The sequence below is a fragment of the Danio aesculapii genome, chromosome 13, assembly GCF_903798145.1.
Source record: "Danio aesculapii chromosome 13, fDanAes4.1, whole genome shotgun sequence".
Lineage (NCBI taxonomy): Eukaryota > Metazoa > Chordata > Actinopteri > Cypriniformes > Danionidae > Danio > Danio aesculapii.
The window spans coordinates 33,230,061-33,249,725 of record NC_079447.1 but is presented as its reverse complement, the minus strand read 5'-3'; the positions used below and the strand labels follow the sequence as shown (position 1 = coordinate 33,249,725).

General features: G+C 36.2%; 1 protein-coding gene across 4 annotated transcripts in view; it reads right to left on the bottom strand.

Annotated features, from left to right (window-relative positions):
* sufu (suppressor of fused homolog (Drosophila)) overlaps positions 1-18,670 on the bottom strand; it is a 35,900-nt gene extending 17,230 nt beyond the window's left edge. For 2 of the 4 annotated variants that reach the window (XM_056470641.1, XM_056470643.1), the window contains exons 1-8: positions 18,312-18,670; positions 17,959-18,093; positions 15,355-15,491; positions 11,032-11,174; positions 10,200-10,285; positions 6,308-6,380; positions 4,084-4,237; positions 1,867-1,969 (exon numbers count right to left, since the gene is read on the bottom strand). In XM_056470641.1, the coding sequence (XP_056326616.1) occupies positions 1,867-1,969; positions 4,084-4,237; positions 6,308-6,380; positions 10,200-10,285; positions 11,032-11,174; positions 15,355-15,491; positions 17,959-18,093; positions 18,312-18,463 (983 nt within the window). In that variant the 5' untranslated portion in view covers positions 18,464-18,670. Of the gene's footprint in view, positions 1-1,866; positions 1,970-4,083; positions 4,241-6,307; positions 6,381-10,199; positions 10,286-11,031; positions 11,175-15,354; positions 15,492-17,958; positions 18,094-18,311 lie in introns of all 4 variants that reach the window. The other 2 variants (XM_056470640.1, XM_056470642.1) reach the window with 1 other exon arrangement.
* Between the last annotated feature and the right edge of the window lie 995 nt (positions 18,671-19,665).

Genomic DNA, 19,665 nt, shown 5'->3' with positions numbered 1-19,665 from the left:
AGGGATAGTTCACTCCAAAAAAAATAAGTTTAACCATTTTTTTTTACCTTCAAGTTAATCTAAATCTTAACCATTTCTTTTTCTGTAAACACACACACAAAAAAAAAGATAATTGGAAGAAGGTTGGAAATGCTGGTAGCCACTGACATCCATAGTAGAAAAACAATATATACACATACAAACATACTATATATATTTAATTTGTACCATGAAAGTCAATGCTGCTGTTTTCCAACATTCTTCAAAAACGGAGGGTTGGTAAAGGAGGACAATTTTCATTTTTGGGTGAACTATCCTTTTACCAACAAATCCCACATCAATATTCTAACAAATGTAATACCTGTACATAATGTATAGCTGCTGCCACAACACGTCAGTCTTTGTCTTTTCATATTTCATTGTCTGTTGTCTGTTGTGTGTACATGTACTTTCCATACAGAAGCTCATTCAAACAAGTACTTGTTCATCAAACAAGCATATTGAACTTACTGGCGCTGTGCTGCCTAGTGCAACAGTTTATATTAATAAACATGTTTCTATATTGGCTGAAACTAAGGCATAAGTATAATGCACATTCACCATAATGCAAGACATTGCATCTACTCAGCCTTTTTTTCAGCAGCATACAGTAAGAGATTATAAATTATAGTTAAAGTAGACAATTTCAAATGGATATCCCACAGATTGTCTTCTAGGATTTGTTAGACTAGCCAACTACAAAACTTCTGTTTAAACATTAAATGAAATTAGTTGTCGCACATTTACAACATTTCTGCTTAAATGTTAATGAAATAGGTTGTCACATGATCCCTACATGAATCCTGCAGGGTTTCTGCATGTTTCTTCAAATCAAACTTATTATGAGTTATGAATTCATTATGAATGAAATGTTAGACCTATACAGGGCTAAACACTAAGGATTTTTTGTATGTTTCTAGTTTTTGTATTAATGGAAGATCATGTAAAGAGATGTGTTGCTTTAGTTTTCTATCCCTGATTGGGGAATTTAATTTGAAGAATGTGCTGTAAAAATGTTAAACAGCTGTTGTGAATTGCATCTCTTTGCAATGAAAAACTTAAATATTACTGAGATGGATTATAAATGATTGTGTGTCGACACGATTGGGTAGCGTTACTTGGACATAGGGAAATTAAGAAGATAATTGAAAATGATTTAAGACCTACAACACAATATTTCAGTGAACTTAAGACTTTTTAAGGCTTAAAAAAAATTGGTTTTGAAATTTAACACATTTCAGTATTAAGTTCAGTATATTTAGTATCCAATCAGTAAGTATTGGTATTGTATAAGTATAAGTATTGTATAATCAAGTTTAGGGTCCATTTTTCTTTTGGATTGCTGTTGTCTTTTTTGTTGTTGTTTTTTTGCTGTTGTTGGTTTTCTACTCAAATGAAAAACTGTAAATATGATTGTTTTGTATTATATTGTAATATTTTTGTTACATCTCCATAAAAAGATTGTTCAAAAAGTGGACGAGACCATAGTTTCATTCATGCTCCATTGTCAATTATTGTTATTAGAGGTACACTACTAATATTGTTTATTACATTTTTGTCCACAAATCAAAAACAGCATAGAATAAAAAGGGATTTAAGAATCCTGGTGACACTTTGTATGCTATTTTTTTTAAAGCACCCACTCTGTCTCTGGCACAAACCACAATGATGCCATCCAGTCTCAAACAGGTGGCATAGCAAACCAAAGCAGTTCAGTGTCCTAAGGCAAACTCTCCAGCCTGCTACTTCCAGAATTAAGGTCACAGCACTGAGTAAACCACACATCTGCTTGTAGAATAATCAGACTCTTCTGTCATGAACTGACTGTCATGGAAGGGCAGGACTTACTGTGGCCGTTCATGACTGTGCCTCTGACCGCTGATGGGAGGCAGGACAGACTTGCTCTTAATCTCCAGTCCTTTCCTCAGGGCTTCTCGAATCTGTTCAGTGTCTGTAGGAACAACACAAATACTTGAGCACAAAAAAGAAAGATGGTTGAAAGCCCTTAACCAACACTTTAAGTCACACTTACATGTAATAAATAATAAATAAATAAAATAAAAGATAAAATAATAATAATAATAATAATAGTAAATAATAAAAGTGATAATATTTATTACAGAATAGTTATTGGAAACAAATGAAAGGAAGATACAACTGCAATTGATTTATTTGACCAAACAGTCTGTAATGTTAAAAAGACAAATTTTAAACACAAGTAAACACTGGAGGGAGGCTAAATCCTATAGACCAGGGGTGCCCAGACTTTTCCGTATGAAGGGCCAAAAATCAAATGTCATTAAAAGCCATGGGCTGAAGTTAAATATACCAAAACTATATTACATTAAAGTTGCCATGGGTAATTTCCTAATTTAATTAATAATATTTCAAAATATATAGATAACATAACTTTAAATCGTATTAACTAATGCATTACAATTTTAAAAATGATTTTATTGCAATAAAAACACAATCAGATTTATAACACAGTGGAGTTGATGCTGAATACGCTAGTCAAGCAGAATCAAATTAATTTCCGTTAGCTTTTAACAATAAAACAAAAAAGTTACATTAAATTTGAATTGACAATCTCGAAATCATTCTTCTCAGATGGGATGGCGGGCCAAATCAAAGGTTACCATGGACCAACTTTGGCCCACGGGCCCTAGTTTGGCCATCTCTGCTATAGACAAACAACTATTGTTTTGAAAATAACTATTTTAGACTAGACACCTGTTAGAATTACTCAAATCTGACTAGCAAATTTACTTCTTTTATTTAAAGGTTTTAGCATTTAATAGTTCCCGAAACAGTGTTTAGTTTAATAAGTTAGAACTGTCTTATGCTGATTTAATATGAGTGCACCACCATCTAGCGCAGTATTATCAGCATTAATCCATATTTAAAAGGATAGCTCACCCTCATAACAGTGAAAGGAAACAAACTAAAATAATAAAACAAATAATAACAAACAAACAAAACAAATAATAAAGGAATTTTAAAAGTAAATAGAGAATACAAAATATACAAATTGATGAATGCATATACAGTGATTCCTCGCCATAACGCGGTTCACCTTGCAGTTTCGTAGATTTTTTGTGTGCAATTTGTGTTGTTTAGCCACTGAAATCTTCCTGCGAATGATTGATGTGACTATTTATAGTTTCATAAGGGACCTTTTACAATATCTATAATGCAGATTTTTATTTAGTTTAACAACAAAACATTGTAAATAGTGCTAATCTGTCTAGCCTGCTTTACTGGGCTGAGGTTGGTTTTATATTCACATCACATTGGTTCATTTTTTAACAATGACAGCCTGTGATGCGCTCCCTATATTGTTTACCATGCTACTCTGAACATTCAGTCTGAAATAGCATGCAAGTATAAAGCTTAGTAATAAGTGCAATTCCTGCACGACGCCAGCCAACCACTAAACATACACACTAGTTGCTTTAGGACAAAGCATGTGACAGAGTGAGACCAGCGATCATTGCATGCATGAAATATTGCACATTATGACAAGTTTCGTTCAGAAATGTAGTATTATATAGTACTGTAAAGTTGTAAAAATTTAGTGGGTTTCTGTCATCTTTAATGTGCACGCTCATGATTTCAGGAGGCGTGGCTTTGGACAGCAGGGGAGGGACTGTATTTGAAAGATATTATGCTAACAGGTTAGCATTTAGGCAGATCACCTACTGCAATATCTGTAATAATTGTGAAAAGCGGACTACTTCCCGGATTTCACCTATTGCTATTTTTAGAACGTAACTCCCGTGCTTAAACGAGCGCTCACTGTAGAGGCATATTACAATATAGTATGTATATTGTAGATTAAGTGGAAGGAGAGTCAATTAAGACAATATTGTCTATTTTGTACTATTTTGTCTATTTTTTTCTACTTTATATCCCTTTAAGAATAGTATTTGTGATTTTCAGTTTGTCTGTGCATAAATCCATACTTATACAGGAAAAACAAAATCCCTGCTTGAGACACTGCATTTTCATCAAGCTGGTTTGTTGAGCCGTTCTTAAATTGCATTTGTCCTTAGCATGCCTCACCTTTGTCCGACAGTCTGCGTGGCTGTGCCCCAATGCAAATGCTCCTGCTGTCGTCCTCGTCCTCGGGAGGTCTGCTCAAGTCATCCCAGGCACACTTGGCACTCACCCCACTCAGGTTAGAGCCATCCGTCTCGATGCCCTTATCCACTCGTTCCTGCTTGGGATGAGCAATCAACACACGCACACATCAGCAGGGGAGAAGCGTGGCTGGACATGTGTCCGTCTCAGTGCAGAGAGCAGAGGACTAACAGCAGGTGGAGGGGTCCAGTTTAAGAGGCCAGACTTAATTACAAATCCACCTTTTCACTGCTGAAGCTTCACAGTGTGAGTATATTTTTCATTTTTGGGTGAACTATTTCTTTAATTGGCAGGAATGATAATTGTGTGTTACTTGAGAGATGTAAACTGTGTTAAGGGAGCAAAGGTGGCAAATATTTCAAGGACAAGACCATTTTAGCTTGAATGAGGTATGATATCTAAACAGGCTATACTTTAAACCCTAAAGTGTACATTTGAAACTTTGTTTTTGCAATTTACACTAGCTATGGACTTTAAACAAACTAAATATCCAATACTTAACTAAAAGGATGCATATCCTGCATTAGTTTAATAAGTTAATTTATTCTCTGACATCTACATAGCAAGTTTATGGCTTCAGCAAATTCAATATACATATTTTTTTATTCTAATGTATTACTCCATAAAATAGACCTAGAATCAGATCGTGTCATGAATATTAATGAGCTCAGCTCTGACCTGCAGCTCTCACAGACATAAACACCACAGACTGTAAAAAATATGGATGTAGTATCTGTGACGTCACCCATAGGTTTCTGAAGTGTGTAACTGAAGCTGCAAGTGGGCGTGGCCAATTGTCGCCATTTTGTTTGCACGTTATTGTAACCAAAAAAAAAGGCAAAGAGGCGGAGTGTGCAGATGCCTGCTAGCATTTTCTTAGATGGGTTTTTCTTTGGGAGACATGAAAACACTTCATTACCAGTGACTTGTTTGTGTTCTGACAGCTTTGTCACATGTACTTGGTTGTATACTATATCAATAGTGTTTAGTCTTTTTAAAAAACACATTGAGCCATTAAGCATTGTTCTTGTGACATTTTTCTACAGGAGGAAAACGCAAATTACTTATAATACTTCAAATATAGTCATATAGTTATATATTAATGTGTCATATTTTGGAGTGCATTCAAGTTCTAAAGAACATTATAAATAATAAATCATCTTAAATAAAACAAATACATTTATAGATATGGTATACACGTATATAATAATGAAGGTCACTTGAATGGTTTGTGAGCACCATTAAGTGCACACAGCATGCCATATTATCTGATTATTGTATGAAATAATTCCAAAAGGCAATTGACTGTAAAGCCACATAAAACAAAACAAAAATACGATGTATATGCCGAGTTCAGAGGCTAATTAGCCGGAATGACATGACGGCGACAAGCAAGACCTAGCAGTCACTTTTTTTTTTCATATAATAAAAATAATTACACTAGGGTTCCTATTCAGATGAGTTTTAATGGACAATTATGTGTTGTTTTTTTTCTTGTTGCTTCCTGCAATCATGAACAGTTAATGTATTGAAAATATAATGGTAATATATCAGCAAGCAGTTTGTAGAGCCCTACATGAAATCAGTTTTACTTTTGTCCTAAGATCCATTAAATGTTTTTGATTTGTTTTTTTAATGGTTAAAGTCAATAAATATTCAATAAAACAATTAATTAGGAAATTAAAACAAGCCAATATTAAAAAATGCTTAGTTTTTACTTAAAAGTTACTAATATTAATAGTAGTGGTAGAAGTAGTAGTAGTAGTAGTGGTAGTAGAGTACATTCTACTGGACAACAGTAATCTCTGTCAAAATCTCTTCAAGTTAAACCAATCTTTTATTCAGAAACAAAGACACTGGCTATTTTATTTTTGTACATAGTATAATTATAGACTTGCCCTCGCATAAAATGAAAAAATGCTTATGAAGTGATGCAGGAAACAACATGCCTCACGTTTTCCATGCGGTTTCAGATGTGAAATGTGAACGGCCCCTTATGCAGCCAACTCTGTTTTTATGACTGAATTCCACCAACATTTTTTGCACTATGGAAATGATAGGGCTGTAAGTTGGAACACCATTACAAGTATTTTCATCTGCGGGTGAGCTATTCTTTTAGCACCATGCACACTACAAAAATCCTTACTTGCAAATGTGGATCAATGTCAAATATGGATTCTCCTCTTCTCATGTCAGTGATTAACCATGGACCTCCAGCACTGCAAACAAAATAGAAGAGAAATCAAACTTCACTTCTGAATAATGAAAAATAAGTACAGCACAAAGTATCCCAGCCAATTTAAGCTCCCTCGTGCCTTTGATAAAGCAACAGCATTCAAAATCCACTACTCTTATCTGCAATTCCCACAATGCCCCAGCACAAAAAGAAAAAAGAAATGTAGTAAGACACCATTGCAGAGCCCTAGACTGAATTGGACAACCTTTGTAAATATAAGCAAAGAAAGCTGTGTGTTGTTCAACCTTTTGATATTTTGCTAAAAAAAATAGCAATAAAAAATGAAGACATTTGAGTTGGTTTTGGATGAAAGTAAAGGCTTTTTCTTAAAACCATTTCAAATTATTTGTGGTGACATAGGTTCCTTAAAAATGGAATGCTGGAGACAACCAAACAACTTCCACAATTCTCCAGCTGTGAATCTTTGGAGTATTTTTAGGTCTCTTATACCATCCTTCTGACTGTGCATTGGGACAAAACACACCTCCTCTTCCAGGTCGATTACTGGAATTTCTTAAAGAGATAGTTCACCCAAAAATGAAAATTCTGGAATCAATTACTTGTTCCAAAACAGTCTGAAGCTGTTGTTTTTTTTTTTATCTATTAAACACAAAAGAAGATACGCTGAAGAATACTGAAAGGCTGTAACCACTGACTCCCATAAAAGAAAAAACAAAGACTATGAATATTAATGGTTTACAGTTTCCAACATTCTTCATTAAATCTTCTTCAACAAAACAAAAAATACAACTGGTTTGAAACAAAGAAAAAGATGAGTAAATGAATTGCAATTTAAAAGGCCTCAAAGCATTATGCAATTATGAGTGTGCCTCACACAGGTGAGTGGGCTGGACAAACCAACTGTAGAAAACTCACTCTTTCATATCTGACATCCTTCCAGACACTTTCACCAGACACTTTCTTAAAATCAGTCCATATCCCTATAAAAGCATCATGCAATTCTGAGTGTGCCTCACAAAGGTGAGCGGGTTTGACAAACCACCTATTTTGAAAGGTGCGTGTTAAAGCAGTTATGCTTCTGTCAGATGCAGTTCAAGTGAGAGAGAAAAGCATTCTCCTAATTCTGTGTCTGCCATAAGATAAGAATAAGAATACAGCATCAGTATTCCCAGCATGTCAGCTGTTATACTGTACTCAGCAGCTCTTCAATGCGTGCACACACAGAGACACAGACACACAGACACAGACGCGCGCACGCAATAGATCACTGCATTATAGAGCAAACAATATTAATGGCATGAAACTTAACATGTATATGACATTGATTTGCATGTTGATTATAACCGCGAGCTGTTCCGGTTTCATTTAGTTCGTTTGTTTTGTGTAGTATTTACCATGTTATTTATTTTTCTGTCATTTCAAAATGCAGTTTTATTTTCACTTTGTGCCACTTATTCAATCAATGTGTTAGTGGCAGCGTACGTGTGTGTGTGTCAAACATGAGGAGGGTCCATTTAAACAGCACAAGACGCCTTCTAACGGTAAAGCCTGTTTCATACCGCATGCAGCAGCAGCGCGTCAGCGTCACTGAAGCAGCAGTGCCGCGATAGTTTCTGTGCTGGGTCTATTTTTGCCACGCTGCTCACACTCAATTAGTGACAGTGCATTGATAATGACCAAAACACATTGAATGACAGTAAAAAGTAGCAATTTTACCCAATAAATGCGTTAATAATGTCAACTGATTTATATATAGTCAATCAAATGAAAACGTTTTTTAATGAAAACGATTAAAAAAACTGCAACAAACATTTATTTAGGCCCAAACTACAAAACAAAATGTAAAACAATTTTAGTATCAGTTTTGCTTAAGCTGAACACTAGTGTTGCAGGAGAAGGGAAATAGAAAGTGACTGCTTTAAGACTACCATTTACGGGAGTTGTAGTCCATAGCGAAGTGTATTGTGGGTAGTGTAGTTCGACACACATGCTGGATGATGTGAGCTCGCTGTGTGCTGTGCAGCTGAAGCAGAGGAAGAAAGTTTTATTCGGCTTTGTTTTATGTTCATTCAAGTTAAGCCACCCGGGAGCTGTTTTGCACTGTAAACCTAACAACATGAAAATAAGTAAAAGAAGGGCATGCATTGATTACTTTTGTCCGTCTCATCCTTTGCACAAGCATGAATTAACGAGTTATTACTCTGCCGCTGGACATCACTAAAGGGGAGAAAGTAACTCTAGCTTGATTATGTATATATATCATAACTATATTGTATAAATATTAATATAACTAGGCCTACAACAACCTGACAATCAAAATCCAAATGACATGATATCACAGACGATTGTCTTCTGAGTGCACCAGACATCAATGACACTCCTCATAGAGCTTGAGAAGCATACGGTACTGTATGATCTATATAATTTGTGAAATAAAGACTTGCAGGTTAAAGAAACAGCATTGGAGGAGGTTGCCGCGGGCCTTGGTGCAGATGAAAAGTTTTTTAAAGTGTATTTGTATATAGAGAGAGAGATATGTAACTAGATAGAATAGACAGAGTTAGATTGATCTCTGCAGCTGCTGCCGAAAAGCTGCGCACTGCAGACACAGCTGGTGTGAAAGGCAAACGCCTGCGTGCTGCTCCTGCTCTACATACACGCTGCGCACGCGCTGCTCACTCACTGCTTTTGCTTGCGGTGTGAAACAGGTGTAAGAGTAAATGACTCGCAGATGTTGTTTTTTCATTTCTATTAGAAATTTTAAATAATCAGTCTAGGAGGTGGCACTGATAGACAGCAGTATTAGTTCAAAAAACATTAAGAGCAAGTAAATAGATTAAAACTATCGTTTAAAAGCTGTCCAAATGTGACTGTTTATATGCATCAAGATGCCGACCGGAAGTTTAAAGCATCCTCCTTACATACATGCAAAGCATAATGGGTAATTCTAAGAAAAAGGTCTATATGCACTGGGCACTTTATAAGGAAAACAATGTTTACTTGTACCACAAATTGTGTTTCACTACTAGTTCTTCAACCATAAATACCTCTTTTGTAAAATATTGTTTTGTCTTAGGTTATTTGTAGGCCCACACGGAATCTGCGCGCGCAGAATTCCACAGATTTTCAGCCTATCATTAATTCTGTTTATTTACTTGTTCTCAGCAAATTCTCAGCAGAAATAGCAAAAAACGTCTGCAGATTCCGTCTGGCCCTAGTTATAGGTATATAATATAATATAAGTATTTATATTATATGTGGTCCTGTGAGGCATGACATTGTTCCACTGTATGTCCACACATGTAGTGAAATGACAATAAATCTCAACTTGACAATTTAAATTTGGGGTGAACTATCCCTTTAATTATTGCCCTGATCTTTAAAATGGGCATTTTCTTATAGTCACTTCCCACTTTGTGCAGCTCAACTCTCTTTTTTGAAAATGTTAGATTTTTTGACCAAAATGTTAAACAAAAAAACACATTTTTTCACAGCTTGCTTTGCTTACAGTATATTTAAGGGTGCCAATACTAATAATAGGCACTGTATTTTTAAATGTATCCATAGTAAATTTTCCTACTTCATCCATAAATGCATTTCGAGCCAGGAGAGAGAGAGAGAGAGAGAGAGAGAGAGAGAGAGAGAGAGAGAGAGAGGGAGAGAGAGGGAGAGAGAGAGAGAGAGAGAGAGAGAGAGAGAGAGAGAGAGAGAGAGACAAAGTAATACATCAAGGGCAGTAATTTAGTTTCTCAGCTGGTTAAATTAGTCCTGCAGTTTCTTTAACCAGTTGAGCAGGAGCGTGTCCTTGGCCCGTCTTGTGTCTGGCTGTGGGATTACTCACATGTGCACTCCTCTCAGCAGGTCCAGAATGCCTTGACCGTTCCACTGCTGTGCTGCCTGCAGCTCCTCTGTGCAAACACCCACGATCTAATGAGCATAGAAGGGAAAAAAACGTAATTTACATGCGTCACAAGGAGACACGAGCATGGACAAGGACAAGGTTAATAAATGTAACATCTGAAATTTAACCTAGATTTTCTTTATATACTTTTGAAGATACACATTTAACCACAACCTGTATTTTAATTGTATTTGTAGATTGTTAATAATTGTGTAGTCTCATTCAGCTATAACAACAATTTGTTGTTTCTTATGGGTTCATCTCTGCCCTTATCAAAAAAAAATGCATTATTTTGTTCCTGGCTGACAAAGATCTTGGGTGCTCATCGCTTTGAAGAATTAGGTATACATTAAACAAAAAGATTTTGTAATATATAAAAATTCTTAATAATAATTAATTAATTTTTAAAAAGTAATAATTAATAAATAAATAAAAATCACCTTTTAGTTCATTTTTGCAAAACTGTTACTGATATCTTGATTATCCTCTGCAAACCTTATGCCATTATCACCAGACATTCTTTCTGGGCTAAGGTTTTGGTATTGTATGCATTTATATATTTATTTTAATGAATTAATTTTTTTCATCCTCAAATTTAAAATGACATGTTATGCAGTGGATCATTTGCTGAATTCCATTAAAAAATATATATATATATATATATATATATATATATATAATATTACATTGAATATAGATAGCTATATGGATAGGCCTTCAATTGATATAGTGGACATAAATAAAATGTATTATCCTCATTAAAAATGCTGACCTGAAGGAAGGAGACGTGGCCAAAGGGGGTCTGCACTGGGTGCATCTGAGGGTCCTCTGTGAGAAGCATATGCTGGATTCGAGACTCGCTGTTGTCCAATGGACTGTGCCACGAAATGTGATCGCCGCTGCAGAATGTGTTTTCTGGTAGAAAAAAAACCCTGCGTGAGTGTTCTTTCTTTCTGCATACTTTCAAGAGAACAATCTATTTAGTTTACATACAAGTTTATTTTAATATCTAATAAATTGTGACATAAGCATAAATCCATAAATGGATAGTCAACCGCTGTGGGAATATAAAGCAAATCTAAAACATAGAATATTGCTTTATGCCATTAATCTAAATATATATATGCTAAATAAAGTCTGTACATGTGATTTCACATGCTCTTCATATGATATGTAACTGAATGTTCTGCATTCATAGTGGGTCTCTTTTATTGCATAAACAGGCTTCTTTAATTTCATTGTATTGCTTTTTTCTCTTTATTCATACAATGCATTTTAAATAAATATTAATATGTGCATAACAATAAATTCATCATTTACATACATTTTATTTATTCAGAACGCTAAAATACTAAAAATGTAACAATAACAGGCTACCATGTACATACACATTGTGTTCACACAATTCTATACATTTCTAAAAAATGTCAATGCTTTAGTGGTGTTGTTTTGTAACACAAGGTTACCACTCTTTCATGGACAACAAATTAAATCAAATTTTAAATCAAGCACCTTTGTAAGTCACACCCCAGCATATATAATACCATTAAAGTCCTTATTGCACTTAACATTTCATTTACACTAAATATTTACATTAAATGTCAGTAATGATGTTTTGAATGTATCATTTTCAATAATGTAGACCATTTTAAACAGTCATGTTTTAAGCACTTTAATACAATACCTTATATTCAATACTTGTAATATTTTAATGCGATTTCTGGAATATAGATAAAATGTGCATTATTTGCCATAGTTCTTGTATTGATTTAAATTTAGCTTTTTTTTTATTAGGAATTTTTTGTTTTTCATCCAGTTTTTGACAGCAGCACAGTACATTTGTTGAAATAACACCATAAACTTTAAATTCAAGCACTTTCAAAGACCTGTGTTTGTTTTTAAGTACTTTCCAGTCCTTAAATTCATAAGTCTGAAATGCAAGTATTTTTTAGAAGCATGGGAACCCTGTGAACATCGACATGTATCAGTATTTTATTTATTGCCATAAAAATAGTAACAGGTAACCATTTTATGTTATCTATGGAGAATGCACTACACATCTACAATAATGCCCAATAAGACTTTATTTTGAGGGTCCCTATTGCACAGTTTGTTGACCAAAAGTTGCATTGCAACTACATGCCAATAAATTCTCATTTGAGTATTAGTAGACTGTTTGCTTAATATCTGTTGATACTGCTCCTTCAACAGACATTTAACTGACTGCAAGAAACTTCACAAGTACATGTCAACTAACCCTAACCTAAAAGTCTACTTAAATTCTATTACTTAATAATTAAATTTAACTACTTAAACAAAATGCTTTAAGAGACCATCAAAATAAAGTGATACCTAATGCCCACCCCCATAGTCCAAAATGAATGTGATTTTTCTTTTTAAAGGCTACGTTTAAGTAATTTAGAAATTTATAATTACATTAATTAAATGTTTTGCATTAAATTAGGATATGCAAGTCTTAATTTCCAAGGTTAATAGCATCAAGACTGAATAATAAACAAAGGCATTAAAAGGGTCACATTAGGGTTAGGGGTTAGGTTACCCAAAAATGAAAATTATGTTATGGTTAACTGACCCTCAGGAGATTCTACAGTATGTGTACATGCCATTCTTCTTTCTGTGAAATCCATTCAGAGTAAAAGTAAAAATAATCTTGGCCTTTTTAAGCTCCACAATGGCAGCAGTCAGCTAATTTTAGCAAAAATTCCAATAAAGTACATTCATCCATAATAAATACTGTCTCAAAGGCTCGAAGGTCTCCTGTAGCGAATCCATGCATATTTGCAAGAAAAAATATCCATATTTAAAAATTGTAAACCATTTTGTGTAACTTCCAGCAAGCTACAGGGGTTGTTTTCTTTATTTTTAGGTGAAGTAAGTGCCATCAGCTGCACAGGACTGTGTTTTGTTTCTTTCCTCACTGCTTTTCTGTATTCAATTCAACCTCACATGAACTTCAAGCTCCGAACATTAAAAAATACAGCGTAAGATCATTTTTAATAAAACTCTTAACTGAATTCGACTGAATGAAAACATACGCACCCAAGATACCTTAAAGAGCCCATATTATGGGTTTTTGAAAATGCCCTTCCATATAGTGTGTAACACAGCTCTAAGTGAAGTGAAATATCCAGCTAAGGCTTAAATCTGTAAGTGTACAGTGTTTAAAACTATTGATTCATCTATAAAAGAGTCGACTCATAGTGCTTCAAACGAGTCGTCTTGATAACGAGTCATTAGGTGTTTCGCGATGATGCAGCTACGAAACACAAGTAGTTGGGCGCGCAAACCCGGGAGATTTGAAACCTGCGGCCCCGCCCACTAACAGAAAAAAAAGTCTCACACACACACAGAGACACACACACACAGATACCGGTCGAATGAAGTCACGTTGTGCAGATGGATATTATGGACAGTCTAATCAAAGATGAAACATCAGCAATATAGCCCAGCCTTGAGCAGTTCTGAGTGCTTCTGAAAACTATATGCTTTCAAAGAAGACTTCTTCAGTTTGTTAAAGGAAGGATCAGTATAGACTGTCAGAACATGAATCAGTTTCTACCCCCATTTCACAAGTGTAAGTACGTGCGATTAAAATTATTGCCTCGTTTACTCTAGCTTGCAAATTATGTATTTAGTTGTGTTTTGTTACTTGTAACTGCGTGTACTGTATCAGGTTAACTCTTTATATTCTCATATCGCGTGTAAAGCCACGTTGAAAACGCGACGCGTGCCGCTTTGATTACGGATCGTCAGCTGTTTACACACATGCAACGGTCAAGTTTCAAAATATTTCAGCTCAATATTATTGTCTCCTCGTGTGTGTAACGCACGGGTATTCGCGGATATAACTGAGCGCCGCTCCTCTATGGACGCGCCGGCCCTGTGTGTGTGTGTGTGTCTGTGTCTCCTCGTGTGTGTAACGCACGGGTATTCGCGGATATAACTGAGCGCCGCTCCTCTATGGACGCGCCGGCCCTGTGTGTGTGTGTGTGTGTCTGTGTCTCCTCGTGTGTGTAACGCACGGGTATTCGCGGATATAACTGAGCGCCGCGCCCTCTCTATTCTGCCACTCCTCTATGGACGCGCCAGCCCTCTGTGTGTGTGTGTGTGTCTCCTCGTGTGAGTAACGCACGGGTATTCGCGGATATAACTGAGCGCCGCGCCCTCTCTATTCAGCCGGTCCTCTATGGACGCGCAGGCCCTGTGTGTGTGTTTGTGTGTGTGTGTGTGTGTGTGTGTGTGTGTGTGTGTGTGTGTGTGTGTGTGTGAAAAGAGCAAGAAGACTGTGACCTCCTCGCCAGTTCTTGGACTTTTTGCTCAATAAAATAGTTAATCGTCAGTATTTTCTAGTCCATCGTCTGTGTTTACATTCACCCACTGGCAGCCAAAATCCACTATGAAGCGTGTATGTACTGTGACTACTTTTATATTGTAGATTAGCAGCTGGGCATTTCACTCTCGCGCTGAAGCCTTGTCCGTGTCGACCAATCGCAGCAGGCTGTCATCGGTCCAATCAGCGCAGATTAGCTTCGCGCTGAGGAGGGGTTTGGGAACAAATGAATCGCTGAACGATTCATATGGGAGTCGCTGGGATAATTAGGTAAAAATAAATGCAGATTATAAGACCATCAAAGTGTTTTTTGACCTTGCATGCATATTAGACTGTTGTTGGAGACCCTTACAACCTAAATATGACCCTATTTCATGTATAATATGGGCTCTTTAAGGGTTTGTAAATCAGGGGATAACTTTCATTTTTGGGTGAACTAACCCTTTCATTTAAAGGTGACGACATAAATGTCCCATTTCCTTTTAAATAGCTAAGAAATGGCCAAAAAGAAACTAAATTACGGTGGTTTAGACGAAAGAAAACCTATTATAAGCATATCTAATGGGACAAAGAAAAAATCCACATGTAAAGGAGCCCATTAAAACACCTATATTACTGGCAATCTGTTTGAGGAAGTAACTTAAACAAAAAAACAGCCGCATTGTTTTGTGTTTACAGAATTAAAGCTTCAGGGAATTGTAAAAAACGAGTCCTACCCCTTCACAGAGGGTGCAGGTACAGTACCTGATTGAAAGACATATCGAGCTAAGCCTTGCATGAGCTCAGCAGGCCAGGTTGGGGGTGCTGTCTCTCCTGCTTCTCTCTTCAGACGAAACGTAAGCTCAAAACCAAATCCACTTGGGCCTTCTAAACCTGTAAATCTACACAGAAGAAGAACACATATATAAACACATCTCTTCGTGCAAAATTTACACAACTTTCTGTTAATAAATGATAAATATTGTGGAGAGCAAAATTAGTGAACAATATAAAAAATAAATTAATTAATTAAAAAATATATATAATAATCCCTAATAATAACTCTTGTGTAGCAGTCCCACAACATTCTGACACTCCGTGACACTGAAATACCCTGTCAGAAAAGTCTAGTGGTTGAGATTGAGCTTTTTACAGTGTCTGCTATAATGTCAATGTTGTTTTTGGTGTGTTTACATCGATGAATATGGCCACTGTGTAAATGCACAGTACAGTTACGATCTTTTTGTCACATTAGATCATTATGATAACATGATATTTGCCTTCAGTGATTTCCAGAAGATAAATACCAAAAAAATAACACAACTGGAATAACTACAGCAGTCGCGATCGTCTGATCTCATATGAAGCAAGAGATTGCAATGACGTGTGCAGATGCTGTAGTGCTGTCCTAGTTCTTAGGAGTAAATTTTGAAGTCCTTCCCCTTCACACTTGGTTTTAAGGGCCAAGGGAAAGGGGAAGAGGTAGGGGTACAAAAATAAAATTGGGCCTTATTCTGCTTACCTGGCCTTTGAAGGGAATTGGCAATTTCTCCACAACTTTTTTCTTTTTCGACCCGGTTATATTGCTCAGGAGACACAGGTGCTCCTGCCAAATTTACACTAGCTTTTCCTCTATTTGTTGGGTCCAAAGTGACTGAGAAAAAGTGCTTTTAACTTCTACCCCAACCACCCGCTGGCCTGCAGAAACCCATACTAGTGGATGCTGCTCTCTCACTGGCTGTATGTAATCGCAGATGTTATTTTCAGGCAAAACTCATTTCACATGGCATGATTTGAATCGCCAACAAGTCCAGATATTTATGCATGCCAAATAACTCATAGGTGTCTGCGACTCATTGGCGATTCTCTCAGAACGCGTTTTTATAGTTCATACCATGTGATTGTTACTCGCGTGAACGAGCACTGATTTGCCTTTGATTTCAGGCATTTGTCTGCGATAATTCAAAACCTGTCAGCAAGTCAAAATCGGGGCTAAAATCACGCAGTCTGAACTCGGCATAAGGCAGATCTTATTAAACTGTAGTTAAAATGTCAAGCCTTTTGGATTTTCACTCTAGATAGGTTTTCTCCAAGATGTCTAAATGAGGAGTTTGATATACTTTAAATGTTTAATCAGTTGTTGGGTAAAGGATTTTTGGCAATATTTTGTTATATTCTTTTATGTTTTTTTATTTGTGATGTATTATTAAGATTTGTGTATTTTCCTTTTGAATGTGTACGTTGTGTAATGTACTAATGTGTATTTTTCTATTTTTTTTGTGGTGAGAATGTATGAGATCATGTGATCCAGAAGTACATGGGACATTCTACCAGAAGTGTACATTATCTGTCTTTAAAATAAAAAAAAAAACATAAATACAATGAATAAAAACATCCCAAATACGTCTAAAATGAACTGATGGCTGATTACTGTGATTGCTCTGTATAGCTATATGTCATTCATTTGGTTCTCCGATTTTTGTTCTTTATTAAAAATATTTTTCAAATGTACAAACCCTGTCATTGTTCTCAGCCTAATAGAACCTACAGCTTTAATAGTTTTGTTTTGCTGTTATTATTTAGAAAAAAAAAAATTCACGTATAAAATATTTTAAAAATATTTCGCAATAGGAAGTTTAAATTGTTATCATTCACATCAATTGATTAAAAACATCAAATTATAAATAAATTCTACAAATATCACAAATATATAATAAAAATAAATGTACAGTTGCCCCCGTGTTTCTGTCGGTCATGTCACATTTGCATTAAATTTAACATAAAATGCATGCATTACACATTTAAGGCTATGACTTGGAAGTGACATCATTTGATTAAGAAAAAGCTGACGGTGATCAAGGATGCTTTCTATCATTGATTTTTTTGAGGATGGCAAGCTTAAATCAGGCCCTGTCATGTTATTTTAGAAGTGAAAATGGTTTTTGGCAGAATGTCCCGTATAACAAGAGCAGCATGCTGTGATGAACACTGTCTGATGAAAAGCCGGTGTGCTCAAAACGTTACATGCGTTATGTTAGCCTTTTTAATTTAATAAATTGGTATTTTTGGAGCTTTTTTGCTGTCCAATTCTGATCATGGTTTTGCTCAAAATAAAGGTATTTTTTGTTTAAGTGCCTTGGCTCTGTTGTAAAATACTGTTTCACTATCATGGTTTAGAACCCCAACATCTTACATTTTGAAAAATTAAGATTTTAATGTTTCCTAAAATATGAAGTGTTTTATAAACTGTTTTCTAAGTTTGATCTCCACTATCAGGTAAATAACAACATGGCTTGAACTAGACTAGCTGTCCTGTTGTAACAAAACAACACTGTGCGGTCATGACCTGTTATAATATGACAATCTTACTCGTGAACTCTGTTGTCTCCATACAAGTCACTGAGACCCAGGCTGACATAGTGCCAATGTTCTGGTACGTCTTGTCCAGGACATCCCACGTTTCTGTACATACTAATGTAATCCAGAGGATCTGGACCACCTAACCTGAAAGGAGGATTTGAAGAGAAAAGGGTAAGGTATTGAGATGGAGAAAAGTTCACTGGGAAGTTTTCAGCCTAGAAATACTACTTTCTTTCTGCTTGATTATCTATGAATGCATACTATCTTTGAAACTATTCTTCAAGCTATATTCAGTTGTTTTACCGTTTATATGCGCACATAACAAGCAACAACATAACATCTGAATGTTTCAGGCGTCTCACCAATACTTCACAATGGCTGTGACTTGCAGCGGGTTCGCCTGGTCGGGATAGAGGCGTCTGGATTCCCCATAAATGGCCTGCAATCCCGGGGGAAAGATCGAGGCGAGGCCGAGGTGTGCTGCTGCTCCGCTGCTAGGCCGCATCTCATCCATCCCCGCACGGCCGTGCCAAACAGAGGGAAAGTTCTCGAAAAGCAAGAAAATGTGTTGTTCTTTTCAACTTCCGTATTAGAATAGGCGATAAAGTCACCGGTGCTGAAAATACGCTTTAGTTACACTTTCGCCCCCTCTGTTTAGCCCCTGTTGCAGTTTTTCCGCTGTGGTTTGATGTCCAGAAAGGGGACGTTGCTACTGTGACTGACACCTCATCCACCCAATCGGAATTGCCGTTAGAAAGGTAATAATGCGAGATCCGCGATGTGATTGGACGAATGTTTTGTAGAGTTTCTTGTTGATTCATATGGAGGCGGGGCTCGGTGTGGCATCCATAACAAAAATGCCATCAATATTAAATCAACCCATATTGTGTTTATTTAGTATTAATTCACGATATTTAGAGAATTAATTTGTTTTCATAATGCTTCTTAGAAATGAATATATTTTATTACAATTTCCCAATATTATTTTCCATAGACAGAACCATTTGAGGAAGTTCATAGAAATAGAAATTTCTATGGTGGAAGTTTAGTTTTTGTCTACTCTGCATGCATAATCAAATATGTTAATCATTCATTCATTTTCTTTTCAGCTTAGTCCCTTTATTAATCCTGGGTCGCCACAGAATAATGAACCGCCAACTTATCCAGCACACGTTTTTATGCAGCCGATGCCCTTCCAGCTGCAACCCATCTCTGGGAAACATCCATACACACTCACTCACACACATACACTACAGACAATTTAGCCTACCCAATTCACCTATACAGCATGTCTTTGGACTGTGGGGGAAACTGTGAGGGAGAACATGCAAACTCCACACAGAAACGCCAACTGACCCAGCTGAGGCTTGAACCAGCTACCTTCTTGCTGTGAGGCGATAGACCTACCTACTGCGCCACTGCGTCATCCTCAAATATGTTATATTAATTTATAAATTGTAAATATAAACGTGTCATTTTCTAATTTCTTTGAACTTTTAATTAGTTTAATTGTGATTTAAATTATAGTTTAAAATATAACTACATTTTTAATTCATATTTATATATTCCTACTTGTATGAACACACCATGCAGGCGACGCAGTGGCGCAGTAGGTAGTGCTGTCTCCTCACAGCAAGAAGGTTGCTGGGTCGAGGTTCTGTGTGGAGTTTGCATGTTCTCCCTGCGTTTGCGTGGGTTTCCTCTGGGTGCTCCGGT